Consider the following 17,071-nt stretch of genomic DNA (forward strand, 5'->3'; position numbering starts at 1 on the left):
ATCTTTTGTAGATTATAAATTAAAAGGCATGCAAATAATAGAAACCAATTATCAGAATATTAAACCTAGAAGAATATTCACGGGTGTTTGCATAGTGGCAACAAAAAGTACACGATGTTAAACATATTACGCATACTAATATGAGATTGGAGCCATAATCACTACTATTGAATATAAGTAAGTTGAGTGTTGTATGATAGTATAATTAACTTTATCGATCTTAGGTTGAATTAATTTTTTGCATAATTTTTCCGATATATCTTGAAGTATATAAGTTATAAGTTCATTAGTTTTTGTGAAAAAAAAGATGCAAGAACATGACTTATTCGCGCCCATTAAAATCTTCAAATTGGCATGTAATAGGCTCAAATAATGTAATAAATAACAGAAAAAAATTAAACAGAGAGCGCACGATGCGCCCTAAATAATACTATAGTATTAGATACGCCGGCTGAATGGTCTGTCGGTCAATTTGCAATCGATCCCACTTCTGCGAGCAGAAAAGTTTTGCAACGTTCATACGTTAATTAACGCTTCATCAACTTTTCACGATGCATTAATTGCTTTCTCGTGTACCTTTCAAGACCAACTCTTGGTAGCAAAAAAATTGGTTTGAAAGCAAGCTTTAGCCAGCTGCAGCATACTCGCATGCCATTTTTATTATTCTCGAAGTTTGCTTAGGATTGACTGTACGTGAAATTGATGTTTCAAAACGAATCAAGCCATATCACGTAGAAACAGATTGGCCATGCCTACGACCTTCGATTTCACGTCAAAACATAAGATATCAATGCTCGCTACAGCCACGGTTCCAAAGAGTTGCACTGCATTAAAGGGAGAATGGGAGTCAGCGGCAGGTTGGGTCACGGGTGGTTTGATAAGCATACACTTTCCCAAAAAATGAAGTACCACTAGCTTGAAAAAACGTATACAACAATCACGAAAATGAGACGTGGTGAATCGTGGAAATGGGCCCGGGCGGGCGTTTAGCTGGTCGAAACTCAAAAATCGATCGGCAATGCAACAATTTATGTTTGCGAATAGCTAAATAAAATATTTGTGCTAGAGAAAGTTGGAGAGATATCTCACATCGCGTCGGTCGGAGAGCATCCAAATGAATCTCCCGTGCGCCACCAGCTTAGCCTAGATGAAACTTCGATAGACAGCCCACTTCGGCAGATGACATTTCATTGTAAGTATCCCATCTAGTGAATTGCATTCTTTGCTTCTCGCGCCCATTGATCTCTTTCACGAGCGTATCCTCGATGCTAAATCACTCGAAAGTGTCAGCACGAGCTTATTGAAGGCGTTAAAAATTTCGTGAACGAAGCTTCTTACGCAGTAGATAACGACTATGCGAACACCGAGAAATATATTATACTGCGCCTACGTATCTATCAGTCGTGATAAAACAAAAACTGAGAGATAAAAAGCATCGAAGTGCTAATAGTAATGCAATGAATATTAAACCTGCACTATTACTTATGAAGGATCACATTGAAAGGTCTTATGAAATCGATTATAAAAATTGTAAAAGCGAGGGTTCGAGCTTCAATACTGAGCAAAGCGTGGTCTATACAGTGATGGAAAAATTAACGAAGATCAATAGCAAGAAGGTTCTACAGTACAGTACAAAAGATAATAACGGTCTTGATCTCGATATTATTGCTGTAACTTGTACTTAGTTCAGGTTTCAATGTGTGCAGCACTAAATTTCATGCCACGTATTAACTGGGTTGTCTATTCCATTATCCCGCATTGTAAGCTGTGTTTTTGCCTTTCTCGATAAATAAAGCTCCGCGATCATGACAATGATCAGAACCAATTTTGTTGCACACCCGTAGACTAGTTCAATCTTGATTCTCAAAGCTCCTTGAGTACTCTGTACGTTTTAAGAGGTGACGAGCCGATTTGAATTCAATTACCATACCTCAAATATTTTTCAACGAGTTGAAATATGAGCAGCGAACGGATGGCCTCCCTTCAGCTTATGCACGTAAGACGCATACGATTGTCGACCGTTGTGTTTCATTGACACGTTACGGCTAACAATTGCAGCGATGAGCAGTGAAGCCATAGCATATAGGGCTCTCAACTGGCGGGAAGGATAAGGTGCTTGAAGAAGGATCGGATCAGCAAAACGGGAAAGATCAAAAACTTTCGCAGAAAAAGTGATTGATTGAGCGTTTGGCGTATCTCATAATCGGCTGCAGCTCATATTGCTGCAGTTTTGGCAATAAACGAATGATCGTTACTGTACGCGTTCTTTTTAAATATACTCGAGATATATCATTGTTAGATACCTGACCAAGAATTTGCCAGTACTCACGTGGAACTAACGCAAGATATAAATAGACTAGTAAAAAAGAAGAAAGAAATTTGAGCTCGGGCATTAAAGATTATTAAAGTGCAACTATCCGAATGAGAATGAGCAAATAGCTAAGGACCGTCAATGGCCTCAGTAGAAGGATTCGAGTACATACTCGTATTAAGAACGGACAGAATGAGCGAGATTCCGGTATTCGGTGTCTAGTCGTTATTTCTTATCTTGTCAATGCTCGTGTTCTACAACGCGACTTCCAAATCTGGGTGAACGACTACGCACTATATTTAACTCTGTTGAAGGGGGCTACGCGAAGCTTTTATTTCGTATGCGCGGTCATCAGACACGGCCAAATTGTTTGGAGACTGGTCGCGAACGGAACGATAATGCAATTGCGTTAACCACTCGACGTGCGCGGAAACGAGGGCTCTATTTCTGGCCGGAGGCTCCTCAGCCTCGGCCTTTACGAAAATGACAGCAGCGATCCAAGAGATTCTTTCTCGACCACGTACCCTCTTCTCTGTCGCGCCAATCACCACCGGCTTCCACTCAGGATCACTGCCAGAGCTATATTTACATGTAGTGCATCGCACCCGTTCAGATTCAAAGAACACTGCCACTCCGGCTGTGCCCGACTGAAGCATAAAGCGTATGTCGGCCCCGGGGAAATTTCGAGCGCGCCAAACTCATTTTTCCGAATGCTCTACTGAAGACATTTAGCGCATTCCCAGGAATGCCGATGAAATACAAGCGAGTTGCGGAGGAGTCGTCGGGCGAAACAGTTGATAAGGCAAGAGAAAAGGCGGCCTAAAAGCCGCAGCAGCAGTCGAACTGATAAGCTCTAAATAGGTCCCTGCGTTCTCCCCGCATGAGCGCTCGAACGCACGAGAACTTAAAGGTACAAAACCGCAATCAAGCCCGCCCGCGCTAGTGTCAACGACCAGCTAACGTTTGAACGTACTCCCTTCGATAATTTGACCGACGTTCGCTCATTTCAATCGGCGCAAGCTGAACGGCCGATCGGCATGGAGTGCCAAGTGGGCAAGCAAATGCACCGAGAACAAAAACCGACAAGACAAGCAGCTAGTGGTGACGCGGCTTTGTACTAGCCACCACCGAGACGAGCATTCACACTCGCACAGCTATGCAGCCGTGCAGTGAGCCAGCGAGTTCGTTGTTCTGCCGAGAGACCTCTAAATCTGGCCTAACCGCCATTCTAGACAGCCAACAGTGCTCTCCAGAACATTGTGGTCACTGGCTTTCTAGTAGCCCGATACACGGCTCACGGTCAGTAAATGTTGAATCACTAGGAGCTGAATATTTTCAAGGTACAGTCTTGAACTAATTCGATCAAGCTGATAACAAAACTCAGTGTCATAAGTTAGATCGACAGGCAAACGATTGAGTCTGGTCATTGAATAACAGATAGGCGCCCGATTTATCTACGATTAATAGACGGTCAACGTTGATGCAAGTATCGTTTGAGTTTCCGTTTTACGTCCAGAAATTCATGCTCTTTGGGGTGAACTGTCTATGAGAGAGTGTGATAACATGGGTCGCCTTCTATTTTTTATGAAGCCAAGTACCCTGTGTCTTTAAATTCTTTTACTATATTTATTAGTTACTTCACGCTACAATCCATAAGTTTTTAGTCGTCATTCGAGGTTCTATCATTTTTTATAGGCTTTCGAACATTTTCACACATTACTCACCAATGTTTCTTAATTTTTCAGTATGTTATTGTATTAAACTAAATAACTATGTCCACGTGAAACGCTGCAGAGATACACTTGGTACCTGTATACATTAGTTCTGGTTTCCTATAGGCGTGAGAGTGTATGTGTCACTTACGTGTAAATTATTTTTGGTAATTTAAAAGCTCATGAAGCATGCACGGACTACGACAACAACATAGGGTACATTTATGACTTACGCTACTAACTATCTTTCGACTGAAAAATTTATTGTAGGTTTTTATTACTTAAAATAGTTTTATGACCTGTTAATAATATAACTGCATAAGCAACTTTTTAAAAATAATTTGATGATCGTTATCAAATACAAAAAGTAATGATTGACTCTCAATAAAACAATGTCAAAACACATACGTAGTAATTAATCAACATTATTGTAGTATTACACTCGTACGAAATACATGATATTTTAGTGTTTTTGGGCGTTTTACATAGGAAATACAATAATTTTCTCATTTTATACGAATTTTGGAACAATTTTGTTGGTGGTTCTTTTACTTGTTTATTTTATTTTATTTTATAAAATCATTTTAGAAAAAACCGAATCAGAGGCTTTCGTAATTAGGGACTGATAAATACGATAGCATATTTCAAAAGTTCCTAACTCCTAGATTCATGGCGTACTATCAATGCCTCCATAGGGCTGTAACTCTAAGGATTAAAGTTTTTCCTAATTTGCATGCTCGTTAAAAGTTGAGATGGTTCATATTCTGCCACTGTCTCCTGAGAATATATGTAAACTCACCTATTGTACTGACTGATCAGATGCGAGTTGCATGCACAAAGCCGGCCACGCGTGTGGATATTATACTGATTGTAATGAACGTAATAGTGTCAATGCGTTAATGCTTGTATGCCGCATCGGGTCAGAAACGGCTAGGTTGTACTGTTATATAACCACGGCTATATTTATGTAAGCCGTTGGACAACTCGCTCGCTTGAGCAAGGGTTAACGAATGCACAGATCGGAAATAAAAGCGAGGCAACTCTCGGAGTGGAACTCATCGAAGGCAGTACATACGAGTGTTTCAGCGTGGCGCCCACGCATGGAAGAGGCGAGTCTCCATTTCTATTCTCGCAGCGTGACACCCACGCGCGAGTTTTTTTTTACTTTTCAATCAAGGCGTGGTCCTCTCTCGCGCATCCAGCCCATAAAGATCCTGCCTGCGCACGCGACCTATCTTATTTTTCAGCTGTGCTCAGCCGATTGTACCTACAATCGATCGTCATATCTGATCGCTGCGGGCATGTTCAGCTCGTACAAATCATCATACTGTTAGTAGTCTTGTCACTGATTTATTGGTTTTCCTCCAGCTTCACTGCTCGTATGCCAACTGATGTCGATTATCGCACAAAATGTTTGCTGCCCGCTTCCTCTAGCCTACCTACCTTCATTTTGGCTGACGAATGCACTAAGTCGTGCACCTACACAGATGTCGTCTACCTTTCTAATGACTCAGTCCACGTTCGTTTGCGGCCATTCAGCCCGCATATATAGTCAAGCTCTTAGCTATACTCTTCTGGCCTTCTTCCTTTGGATGGACCAATCAAGCTTTTTCTTGTGTATTTTGACCGACTGACTTGTCGTCAGGTTATCTCTCAACAATCTGTAGTATCAAATGGTTTCAGCTTCTCCATTAGGCTTTATATGAAAAACCTTCTAACTAGTTGGTCTTTCCAGCCTATAATAGTTTCGAGATAATAATTGGCCAAGTTTTGGAAAATATGATTTTTTTTCAATGCATATTATGAAACGCATAAGAAAAACTTTGATTGGTACATCCATCTTGGAAAAAGGCAACGAGACCATACTTGGCTCCTTGACTGACAGGTCACTATCCTTCTACTATTAGGCTGCATGTTTCATGGCTTTTGATCGTGATTTATGAATAGTGTAGCAAAACTTTTAACACAAATATAGTCACGCAATGGTTATATCATACATTTTACATGTATTAACTAGGTGCGTAGATTGGCACGTTTCAAAGATAAAGCTCAAAATCAATCGACCGAATGGTCACAATGTGTACAGTACGAAACAAAGCAGAAAAAAGACACGCGATCGAAATCGAGCAAACAATGGGGCGCATGCACACGTTTGTTGCGCGGTCTGTGGTTCAGTGCCTTTGTCACGCGAGCACTGTATCCAAACCAGAACATTCTTTTTCCGCTTTCAACTATCACTCACTACTACATCTCTTATAACGCGGAAAAAGAAATAACAACTTAAAACCACGAATAGCTCTGATCGACGGTATAGGCAACATTGCAATGTCCTCAAAATGAATAGTAGTTGTAGCCGTCATAAAATAAAACGACAAATCCTATCCTATTTCTTGTTCCTATTTAAAAACAATTATAAGTCGCTAACATCTAGCGTTGTGATTATAGCCGGAACGTGAACAGAGCTCGAAAATTGAAATTTTATTGTATTTTGCAACACTTGTATTACGCATCTAGAAGTAGGAGAATTTTATTTCAGTAGTCAATTCAATGTATCAATAATTGATAATCTGCATTAGTAATTGTAAATGGAAATATGCAGTTAGTAAATCATTATAAAAAATAATAAGTTACGTTTTCGAGTAATGATGGAATTATTGTTAGTAAATATCGATTAGTTAGTAAATTCGATTTCCATCTGTGATATTAAAATTAATGTTGCCTAGCAATTTGGTTAGAAGAGTAAGGAATAGAATAAAATTAAGGAAAACATATTTTTAGTTCTTATACTGCATTGCAAGAGATGTAAGGGCAACCAAAACTAATTGTCAAAGTAAATTCACTAAACTTAACGCATGATCACGAGTGTTTTTAATGAGACGACTAATAGGCCAATCAAGAGGGCGAAAAACAGGCTATTTTTGACAAAAAGTTCAGAATCAATGGGACCACCTCTTTTTTGTTAAGGGCGATATGACAAGTAGTGCTATATAGTCTGTTACTAAAAAAACGATTTTTTTAGTAACAATAAAAGAAAGCGTTCCCATCGATTCTGAACTTTTTGTCACGTTTTCGCCCTCTTAATTGGCCTATAAATAACGCTCCGATATTACTAATACTAATCTAACACTAGAGCCATAGCAAACCACGAATATCAAGTAAGGTTAAGACTGTATGATATAACAGTTTCGTACATTTTATCAACTGTAGATGTATTAATTGTATCATTTATTCATATGACATGTATAGAAACTCAAAGATAGCACGTAAAAGGTTCGATTAAAACAACAAATAGCAGTCACAAAACAAATAAGATCCCGCAAAGCGCGCTAAACTACACAGTCTCAAAATAATAAGTCGCCGACATCCAGCACTGTCATTCATTAACGCGTTAAAATGGCAAGAAAATTTTATTTTATACTATACTTTATAATGTTTAAATTATACACTTGAAAGTAAGAGATTTATATATTTTAATAGCAAATTCAATTTTAGCAATCATTTCAACTTTTGTCTTTTTCATTTTTTTATAATATTAATACAATTCTCATTATAAACATGTATATAACAAAAGTGGTACGATTTTTGCCATTCTACATTCTCAATAAGCCTGAAAATTAACGCATTCCAAATTCATAAAAATCAATAAAAAGTTTCATAAACTGTCAAACATGATCTTATGATATCAAAAAAGAAGCCGTAACAATTAAGTTCAGGCTCAAATATAACTCATATTGCTATATTAGTATACAATAACAGATATACTTTAAGCCAAATGTAATTAAACTTTTTGTGGATGTTGCTTCAAAATTAACGTATTCAAATAATGTTTTTAATACAATTAGATGAATGGTTTTATGATTTTTTAATTGAAGTTTAAAGCCTGGACTTTTCATTGCTGAGATCGACTTTTTGCAAAGTGTCGAACACTATTTTTAGTCTTTTCTTTTCGGCTAAAAATCTAGACAGTTGGTGCTCTTAGATATTAAATAATCATTTTCTAACACAGATTTTATGCTTCAATTGATAACGTGCTAGTTGCATTAATTTTCTGAGGATATTTACGAGAAACCTGCGTACTCTATAATTTTTTAATCGATAATAATACGTTCATCAAATCTTTTACACACCTACTTTATCATTCTGATATTATAGATGAACGATAAATTATGCGATTTGATAAACACTAGGATCATCGATATTCATTGGAAAATAAAAACTCTATTATCAAATTCATAAAAAAATCAATGATTATTCAAAAGTTTCAGTTACTCTACGGTTAATAACAGTAGAAAATGAAGGTTAATAAACGAAAGGCTGGCGATACTTGGCATTTTACTTTAAATTTATTTTGCCCTTTGCGGCTTTCTGATGCTTCTAGTTAAACATTTAACGCTGTCATTATGCTTGAGCACGCGCAGCTTGCGAGCTGACCTCTGCGTAAAATCTGCCGAAATTTTAGAAAAAGCATTGACTACTGGTCATGCATGTGATGATAGGTGCGCTACTTTGGTATATCTCTATATATAAGCTGAACCAACAACGTAACTCGACTGATCCACTATCGGGCATCCACGGTAAGGAGTTTCGAGACTGAAAGGTTAATTAATTATTAATGGAGTTTTAGTGTTCAGCACCACTGTTACACTTTATTTTTCTTTCTTTTCAACTTTTTTGCTGTGTCTGCCATTTACTGTACCATTGCGCTTGAATATGTTTGTGTTAAGGACGTATCTTTAAGAATTATATCTTCTGTTTGCAAACTCTCTTTTCATTTTTTTTATGTATGGATAAAAATTTTAGCGTCAACCCCACCAAAATAGTACAATAAACAGTTAATCAGTGAAAAAATCATTCTAAAGCTGAATCATTATGCCGTTAAGGCGCAAATAAAGTAAAAACGAATTTCACGGGTTTGTGAAATTTAATTTAGCATCAGTATTCGCGTCAGAGTGCGCGAACCGATCAGTATTCTCTGAATGTTTTTAGAACCTGCATGTTATTTACGAAAACCGTGTGCACAGATGGATATATAATGAAAAGACTTTAGAGTGTGATAATGTAGAAAACATCGATAGGTGGACAGAGAGTTGTAGGCAAAATTTAGAACATATTTTTGTACGACGTTGCATGCTTTGTGTTTGAGGTGAACCAATAGGAAAGAACAAATGACATTGGTCCAAACTAACTAGCACTAAAAGTGTAGTCTACTTGTCGTTGAAAAAATAACAGCGACCGTCATATTTTCGAGTACAGCTTCTGATTAAGATCAAAAGAGTACTTACACACTACCCTGTTTAATGCTGTTAGTCACAAAAAAGAGCAAAGAGAAGATGAGAAGTAATTACGAAGGCGAAAACCCTGGACTTGGAAATACCTAGCTGCAGACCTAGCTTGTATTGATTCTCGCCTTCGGGATCCTGAACTCTTGTTTCACGATCCTCCTGGTAGATCTGGGCTTACGCTTGGTCTAATAATTTGTCGAATGTTCGAGTCACTGTATCTTTATAACTTGTGGCAATATGAGGGTTCCTCCTAGTATATACTTTTCACACATAAGTTACTCATAAGTTACATTTCCAAGCACATCAGCACAAAATAATCAAGATGCAGCTGAACAAGGAATTTTATCCGTCGCTTTGCACGTACCTGTGTGGTACTATGCCTAATAAACCTCAAAATATATAGAATACGATTGATCTTCTTAGCAACCACTTGTGTTTTTTAGATCTACTTACTATGCAGCGTGACCCCAAAACTAACGACTCATCACTAAACGGGACAAAGCCATCATTGCTGACAAGTTATTGCTGCAAGCTTCGCTAGTGTTGAGGCAAAGATCGATTCTTCTACCTATTCCAAAATCAGCCAAGCCACTTTAGGTCGTTTAGCGACGCTCTCGAGTAGTTCGAACCTCGTAGTGTACCGACGTCTTGCAAATCGTTCACGTAAGACCTATTTAACCTCATATTCATTGGGTAGATATCGCAGGCCATTGGATTTGAGACAGAATAATTGTTTTTTTTTTAATGGGGGTTATCGGTCTCAACTCCAATGCCACCGTGTGTCAGAGTCTCCAGCATAGCCTACTGACTAAGAAATCCTTTTGGTTTTATGGCTGTACGGGTGTAAAAACGGCGTGTGAAATCCCCCTTACATCTACTCGTAGTATTCGCCGGCACTTCTTTTTAGTATTACTTCGGTGGGAGATGCCCTTATCCCGAAGGATCCCCCTTCGGATACTGCATTTGTCAACTTATTATTCTTGTTCTTCAGTATTTTGTTCTGATTTCTCTCTCATTTTCTTTTTAATTGCTTTCCTGTTGACTGCAGCTATAAGGTGCCATTTTTCCTTCGTCGTCAACATAGTTGCTACGAGATTATCTCTCGATAGCCGAGTCAATCCTACTTATGCTATAGGATTATATAGCTTTCTTCTATCGCATTCATGTGCGGGACACTCAAGCAGCGTGTGCTCTGCATCATCCTTCTCTTCACCACAAAAACTATAATTGCTATCGAGGCTATACACTCTTTTGAAAAACATTTCCCTTTCTTTTGCTCGTATGCACTTTTTTTCTGCTCGGACAGCTGTCGCTGTCGCCGTTGATGTTCATATTGCTCGGTCCATATTTCTTGCCTCTCAAGAATAGTAGGGTTGAGTAGGACTGTAAGCAAATTAGACGCACCTCTTGACAATGAACGCCATGTACTTATTATGCGTAGGTTCATCTTTCGTTGCACTGCAGCCATGTGCTTGTCGACTATTGCTAGCAAGACTACAGTTGCCCAAGTTAATGCCTCGTACAGTTGTATTGATTCTACAATTGTTGACAATAGCTTTCTGCATACTGAACATGGTTCTTCTATATTTGGTAGAGAGAGAATAGCAAAGGTCTCAGATGAGAACCATGTAAAAGTTGCATGTTGGTCTTCCACCACTACCGATTTGTCTTGATGTAGGAGACCTTCTATGCCTCTTAGTCACATTCCAAGTCCGAAGGCTTTAAATTCATCGGCTGTTTTAATTGCTCTCCCTCTCTCTATTTCTCTCGATCCGAACTCACTCTACATTATTCCCTTAACGATGTCTTTCAATTCACTCCGCTATTTGCTGTCGCGAGCGCTTTTACTTTATGGTTTCAGCGTTAATGCTCGGCGCATTCCAGTATTTACGGGCTCTTTTTTCAAATGCGACGACTTTGAAAATATTTCATTGTTCTTTGTAATCTGTGATTCTACTGACATCAACAATACATCAAGATTTGAAGTTGATCGGGATATGCTGCGCTTTCTAATTGTGTCGACGCTGCCAGGCTTCCCTCTCTCTCATCCAAGATCTCTTTCTCTCTATTGTACTTTTCTTCGGCCGCGAGCGAGGTGTATGAAAATGTGTGCGTGCTAACGGGACTGTGGCTATTATGTATCCAGCACCAGCTGCTCTCTCGGCTCGCTTACTTCTCTGTCTCTTTCCGTACACACTCGCTACGTGATCTTCGACCCGGAGGATGCATGTATTATGTATACTCTACAGGGAGAGACAGAGAGGAGCGGAGGCCGGAAGCGGCCAATCGGCAAACGAGACAGCTGCTCGACATCTGCGGATTAGATTCTATGCGGCTCTCCTCTCGCTCGCGTTTCATTAGTGCCTATAGCGAGAGTGATAAAAAAGCAAAGTAAACAAGTTTTTGAATGCGATTGTGGAAAAGCTTCGTTAGTGAGATCGAACCTAGTGAAATGGGATACCACGCGCCGATGATCGCTGACACTAGTATGCCGGTACGTGCGCAAGCTCTTGTAAGTCGTTGACATAATAGCGATTTATACAAACATTTATGTATCGTTGAAAGGTTTACTATTGTAGCGATCTCTCGCGCTTGAATTAGCGTTATTGGCGTCTTTTTAACGATTCCACTGCATTAATGTACCAAAGAGGAAATAATTGCACAAGGCAGGGCCCGAGAAGAAAACGACTCGTAGACTCAGGATCGTTGTATCGATGCTTGAACGCAGTAGGGTTAACAAACGCAAAAGACCGTCAACAACCTCTCGCACTTAGACCGCCTCGATGTTTCGGAAAAGCCCAGCAGCGCAAAGGAGTGAAGGAGCAAAGGGTGACAGGCCGGAGTGGCGGCTCCTGCTGCTCCTTCAGCAGCAGCAATTCGCGGCTTGGGCCAAAGGAAGGCACGCGCGTGGCGACCCTCGGACAAACGCTGCCTGCGAATACGTTCATCGCGATCGTCTCTCAAATGAAGAATGGGAGTCGTACTCAAATGAACCGCTGTAGCCCTCTTTATTTTACGTTGATTGTTACCGATTTAAGCTCCTGGGCATTCGATGCGATAGGACATGAATTAAAGATCCGTGTTTATGAGTCACATAATACGGCTATTCAAGAATACCCCGGTAACAAGACTAGCGCCAACAATAATAATGATAAAATAATTCTTGCTTTAGTTGTGGTCTCAGCCACGCCTGTTCGCGAGCGCCATCTAGCCACCCGCGTCAATAATAACGGCAGCAGTCAGCAAGCACTTATGACTGTGACGGACAAGCTTTGCACGGATTATCGCCAAAAAACAGCCGTGGCATTAGACGCGGCACTTGTCTGGAAGAAGGGGACAGCTGCGTTGCTCATTGTATTAAAAGTGAGGGGAGCTGGTCCGTACGCCTCTCCTCGGCGGATTATACAAATCTAGGGGCGATTCACAATACGAACATAATACAAGATCGCGTGAATGAAGCTGCGCCTGCAAGCGTCTGTTTCTGACAATGACTCATTGTTATGTATCGATTAGTCTGCATGTCTTTTTCTTAAAGATAGCGGCCAAAGTATCTCACTGCAGCGCTTCACTTTGCGTTTTGCGCTGCGGATCCCCACGATGGCTCGTCATAGAGGTCTTGGACGAATTCAACTTTTAAAACTCAAAAGCACGAAGCCCGTCAATCCCACATCAGGAATACCATTCTTCATGTATATTCGCGTAAAGTGCTTGCATTGTAGATGCGTCTTGGACTTTTGCGGAATTGAAGAAGCAGCCGACTTGTTGAGAGACGCGTGTTCACTCTTCGCCGCAGTGTTACGAACGTACACACAGCGCGTTTCGTTTTGCGCGAGGGTGCGTACAAAAATAAACGGGAATAATACAGTCGACGTCAGCGAGTCCTGACGTCGACTGTACGCCTCTGGACGTTCGGCGTTTCTTTTCGTTTTTCAGCATGAGCGCAAACATCGCAGGTGTAGTCGATGTGTCAGAACTGTTGCTCATTGACGAGCGTAAGGTGGTGCGCGACTCAGTCTCGCCCAAACGAATGAGACTAAGCGATAGGCCTACGCGTCAAGGTCGATCGTTCGATTCGCGGCCAAACGTCGTTGCGGAGCGTTCGTTCTCGCCTTTTTCGCGAGGGCCGGGCCGTTGCCGTCACGGTGAGCGGTCATTAAATGCGGCGATCTGGGGGCATTTGCATAGTGCTGCACTGCCATGTTGACTACCGAGAGATGCGCACGGCGACGAATCGAGCTGATCGGCTTCGCGTCTCCGTTGCTGCGGCTGCTTCGAGTGGGAGTGCCTAAGTGAGCAGCGCGCGTAGCCGAGAGACAGGAACGAGGTCTGCTAGAATGGCGGGAGCGACGATAACGCGCGATTTCGTAGGCACCGAGGGGTCGGGGGCTGACTCGTTCGCCGATGAGTCACGCCGAGGGGGAGCGAACGCCGCGCCGCCGCGCCGAGACCCCGCAGCCTCCCTCGTGTCTCTCCGTCCACGCGCGTGGTCGCGCGGCGCCGAGCTCTCCCTTTCTGCGACTGAAATGACCCGGTGGCTTTTGCGCGCCCTTCGATCTGTTTGACGAGTACGCAGACTCGCCTAATGTACGCTTCGGAGTTGGTCAAAAGCGTCTCTATCCCTTTCGATGGTCCGCCCGCTTCGACGAAGAACGACGAGTGCTCACGCAGCTCCGCGCATTGGACACGCTTTATTTTATTCGAAGCACCTCGCTGCCACTCGCTAATTGATCCTGCTCGTTCCTTTAATCTTGACGACGCACGGAAGGAGCGCTATTCCCCTCGCCGGCGACCTCTCCTTTTTATTGTCGGAGGGCCTTTGCGCTTCAACTCACGTTAGGTTTATCAATTGTCGGTGGAACAATAAGTCAGCCAAACAGCTACTTGTATTCCGACACTCATGTGCGAATCCAGAGCACTATTGGCAGTATAACATTACATTAAAGTGCTGTTCTTGACATTCGATAAGCCGAGTCTTTCTTTCTCTCTCTCTCTCTCTCTCTCTCGCTCGTCACTTTTTGCGTATTCAAAGGTCAGCGGCTTCCCTTCTGGGCAAGAGGGACAACGTCGATGGCTTCGATCCTTTCTGCGGGCTTTGCCCGCGCGCACCAAGATCCGAACTACGCCTATTTCGGAGCAAAGCTTTCTCATTCTCCTCGGCTCTTCCCCTTGGTTCTTCCACCTTCGGTCCTTCTGCTCTGATGCATCGCTCGAGAATCCCGACTATGCCTAATGGAAACAGCTGAATCGCAGGCCTTTGCGCAGCCAGTTGTGTATTCGCGGAGGGGATGTATTCACGGGACTACCGAACTCTCAAATTGCACCAGATCAGGCCACTACGTCCAACTGATTGGCTCGCGCTGAGCGTTCATAAAGCTGCTGTGTCTTGACTCGACTGCGCCTATCAATCATTGCGCAGCCAAGGAATGCGCTCTTATCTGTGAGCGCTGATCATTAATCACGCCGCTAACTGACTCGAGATCCACGCGGCAAGACTGTAGTAGAGCAAATGAATCGCAAGAGGCCCTCCATTTCAAAAACACTCGCTCGAGGATAGAAGGGCCTGTAGAGGCGAGCGCCATGCAGGCAGCTGCGAACAGTCGGCAAGCAAGGCAACAGTCGCTCGGCCCGGGTATTCGCGGGACCATTGTCGGCTTCTCCCGCGAAGTTGACGATTGACTTTTTGCTCACGGACCGTCAGAGAATCAATCCCTCGCTGGACAACTTGGAGACAATCGCGATCGATAGAAGCTGACTGGAAGCGAGAGCCCGTTGCGGCAACTGAAAGCCGGCGATACTGGTCGACGCGCGCGGCGATTGCTAAACGTCCCGAGGCGGGCGCGTGGTAGGAAAGCCCAGACACGCAGTCGCCAGCTGCAGGTGGACAAAGCACAATACGCACTAATCGAAGCCACTGCCGTGATCACTGTGTCACACGGCTAAACCCCTCTAATGCACCTTCACGGCCACAACTCGTCTTCCGGATTGGCGTGGCTTTTCACCTGGTGCTGTTCCGCATACCCCAAAATGCGCACGCCAAAGACAACACACGCGAGTTTCCAAATGAGCCGGCAAAGAAAGCGCAGCGATTCGTCTTAGTTCACCGCTTCGGCGAGTCTCGGAATAGACACCACGCGCGTGCAGGGCCCGAGGGAGTCAACGGATTCCGCGAGCCGCGCGCAACGATTGCGCGGGCTTGCAGTGCGGATAACAGGACCATTACAACGGAAAATACGTACCAGCGCCTCATCGCAGTAGTAGTCGTCATTGTCTTCGGGGCTCCCAGTCGAGAGCTGCTCCTGCCGACGCAGCCAATCCATCGTCTGGGCTTGGGCACTCGCGGACGCGTGGCGCGTTCCTACCTCTGGCGCGGCCATCGCAGCGACTCGACCACCGCACTCGCGCTTTCTGCACCGCGGACCGAACTACGCGGAGTTAAGCTAGTGCCAAGTCGAAGCGACAAGCCGGCCGAAAGGAGACTGACTGCGCACGAGTGTACGTCCGTCCATCTCGCGCCGGCTCCCCTCCCGCTCGTCCCCCTGCTCCCGGGCCGCAGCACGTGCGAGACTGCGAGCGTGGCACGAGAGAGAGAGAGAGAGAGAGAGAGAGAGAGAGAGAGAGAGAGAGAGAGAGAGAGAGAGAGCTGGAGGGGGTCTCGGCGAATAAAGGGAGCCAGGGCGCAAGCCTGCTCGCCGCCAGCAGCGTACGGAACCTATATATACTGAATTTCGTTAAACGAAAGCGCGACAAATAGCAGACAGACGGCAGCAAGCCAAGCAGAGAGTCGTGGCGCTGATGAAGCGATACAACGAGTGCGGCGGCCTAAGGAAGGGGCTTCCTTTCTAATATTTGTGATACCTCGCTTCGCCAAGGATAGTCGCGGATAAGACAAATTTTCCGTATCTTTCTACGAATCTCGACTCGATAGCTGCGGACGAGTAGTAGGGCCGCTATTGAATGACAACCCAAAACAATGTCAAAGTGTGGCGGGAAATGAAGTCGCTTGCGTCGGTTGTCTTCTACTCAACTCCTTGTCAAAGAAAGAAAACTCGATGTCTCGCTTTGGTGCTTGCTCCTTTCACGTGGTCATGGATTGTGTGGGCACAGGCGCGCTCCGCGCGCGAGACAATGCAGAGAGGCCTGGCTTGCGCCTGCCTGCGCGTCACTTTGAGCGGCTTGGCGAGAAATGCAGCTGCAGATTTTGCGATCGACAGCGGTGCAGCGTTCGTTTGAACGACGCATGGCTAGCTGGACCGAGATCGAAGCAGCTCGAGTGCAAAATCGAAAGAGACGCGGGATTGAGTTCGAGGAGTTCGCAGTGAGGAGGACCCGCGGGTGACAGAGCCCTCGAGACGTAGAAACGCAGCGCGAACTGGAGCGGGCAGACGTGCTCGATCGGAGGCTGGATGCAGCGGCAGAAAGGTTGACGGTAAAGCCTGGCGAGCCGTTGGGAATGCGATGAAGTCGACGAGAGAGGGCGCGACGAAAGAGCGAGGGGAACAGACCGAAGGACGCTCGGGCTCGCATATTTGCGTCTGCGTCGTGCGACTGGCTGAGTCGAGCGTTGAGCGGACAGCGAGCTCGCCTCGAGTACGCACTGTCCGACGCCGGACGGATTCGCCGGCCAAACATTCCAAGCGCACGCTCTCGGAATCGCGCCAGCGGTGAGCTTGGCAGTCCGGCGCGCGCGGCTGTGCGTGTAGCGTCGTCATGGCGAGAGCGTCTCGAGTCCCTGCGAGTCGGAGCCAAGCCGGAGCGGCATTAGCTGC

General features: G+C 44.0%; 1 protein-coding gene across 1 annotated transcript in view; it reads right to left on the reverse strand.

The window, feature by feature from the left end:
- Positions 1-15,765, reverse strand: part of LOC131669937 (amyloid beta A4 precursor protein-binding family B member 1-interacting protein) — a 55,358-nt gene extending 39,593 nt beyond the window's left edge. Inside the window, exon 1 of the mRNA XM_058945163.1 lies at positions 15,542-15,765. Coding sequence (XP_058801146.1) covers positions 15,542-15,679 — 138 coding nt within the window. The 5' untranslated portion in view covers positions 15,680-15,765. The remainder of the gene's footprint in view (positions 1-15,541) is intronic.
- Positions 15,766-17,071: the final 1,306 nt, after the last annotated feature.

The sequence above is a fragment of the Phymastichus coffea genome, unplaced genomic scaffold (genome assembly GCF_024137745.1).
Source record: "Phymastichus coffea isolate CEN01 unplaced genomic scaffold, Cenicafe_Pcof_1.1 PCOF00008, whole genome shotgun sequence".
NCBI classification, from domain to species: Eukaryota; Metazoa; Arthropoda; class Insecta; order Hymenoptera; family Eulophidae; genus Phymastichus; species Phymastichus coffea.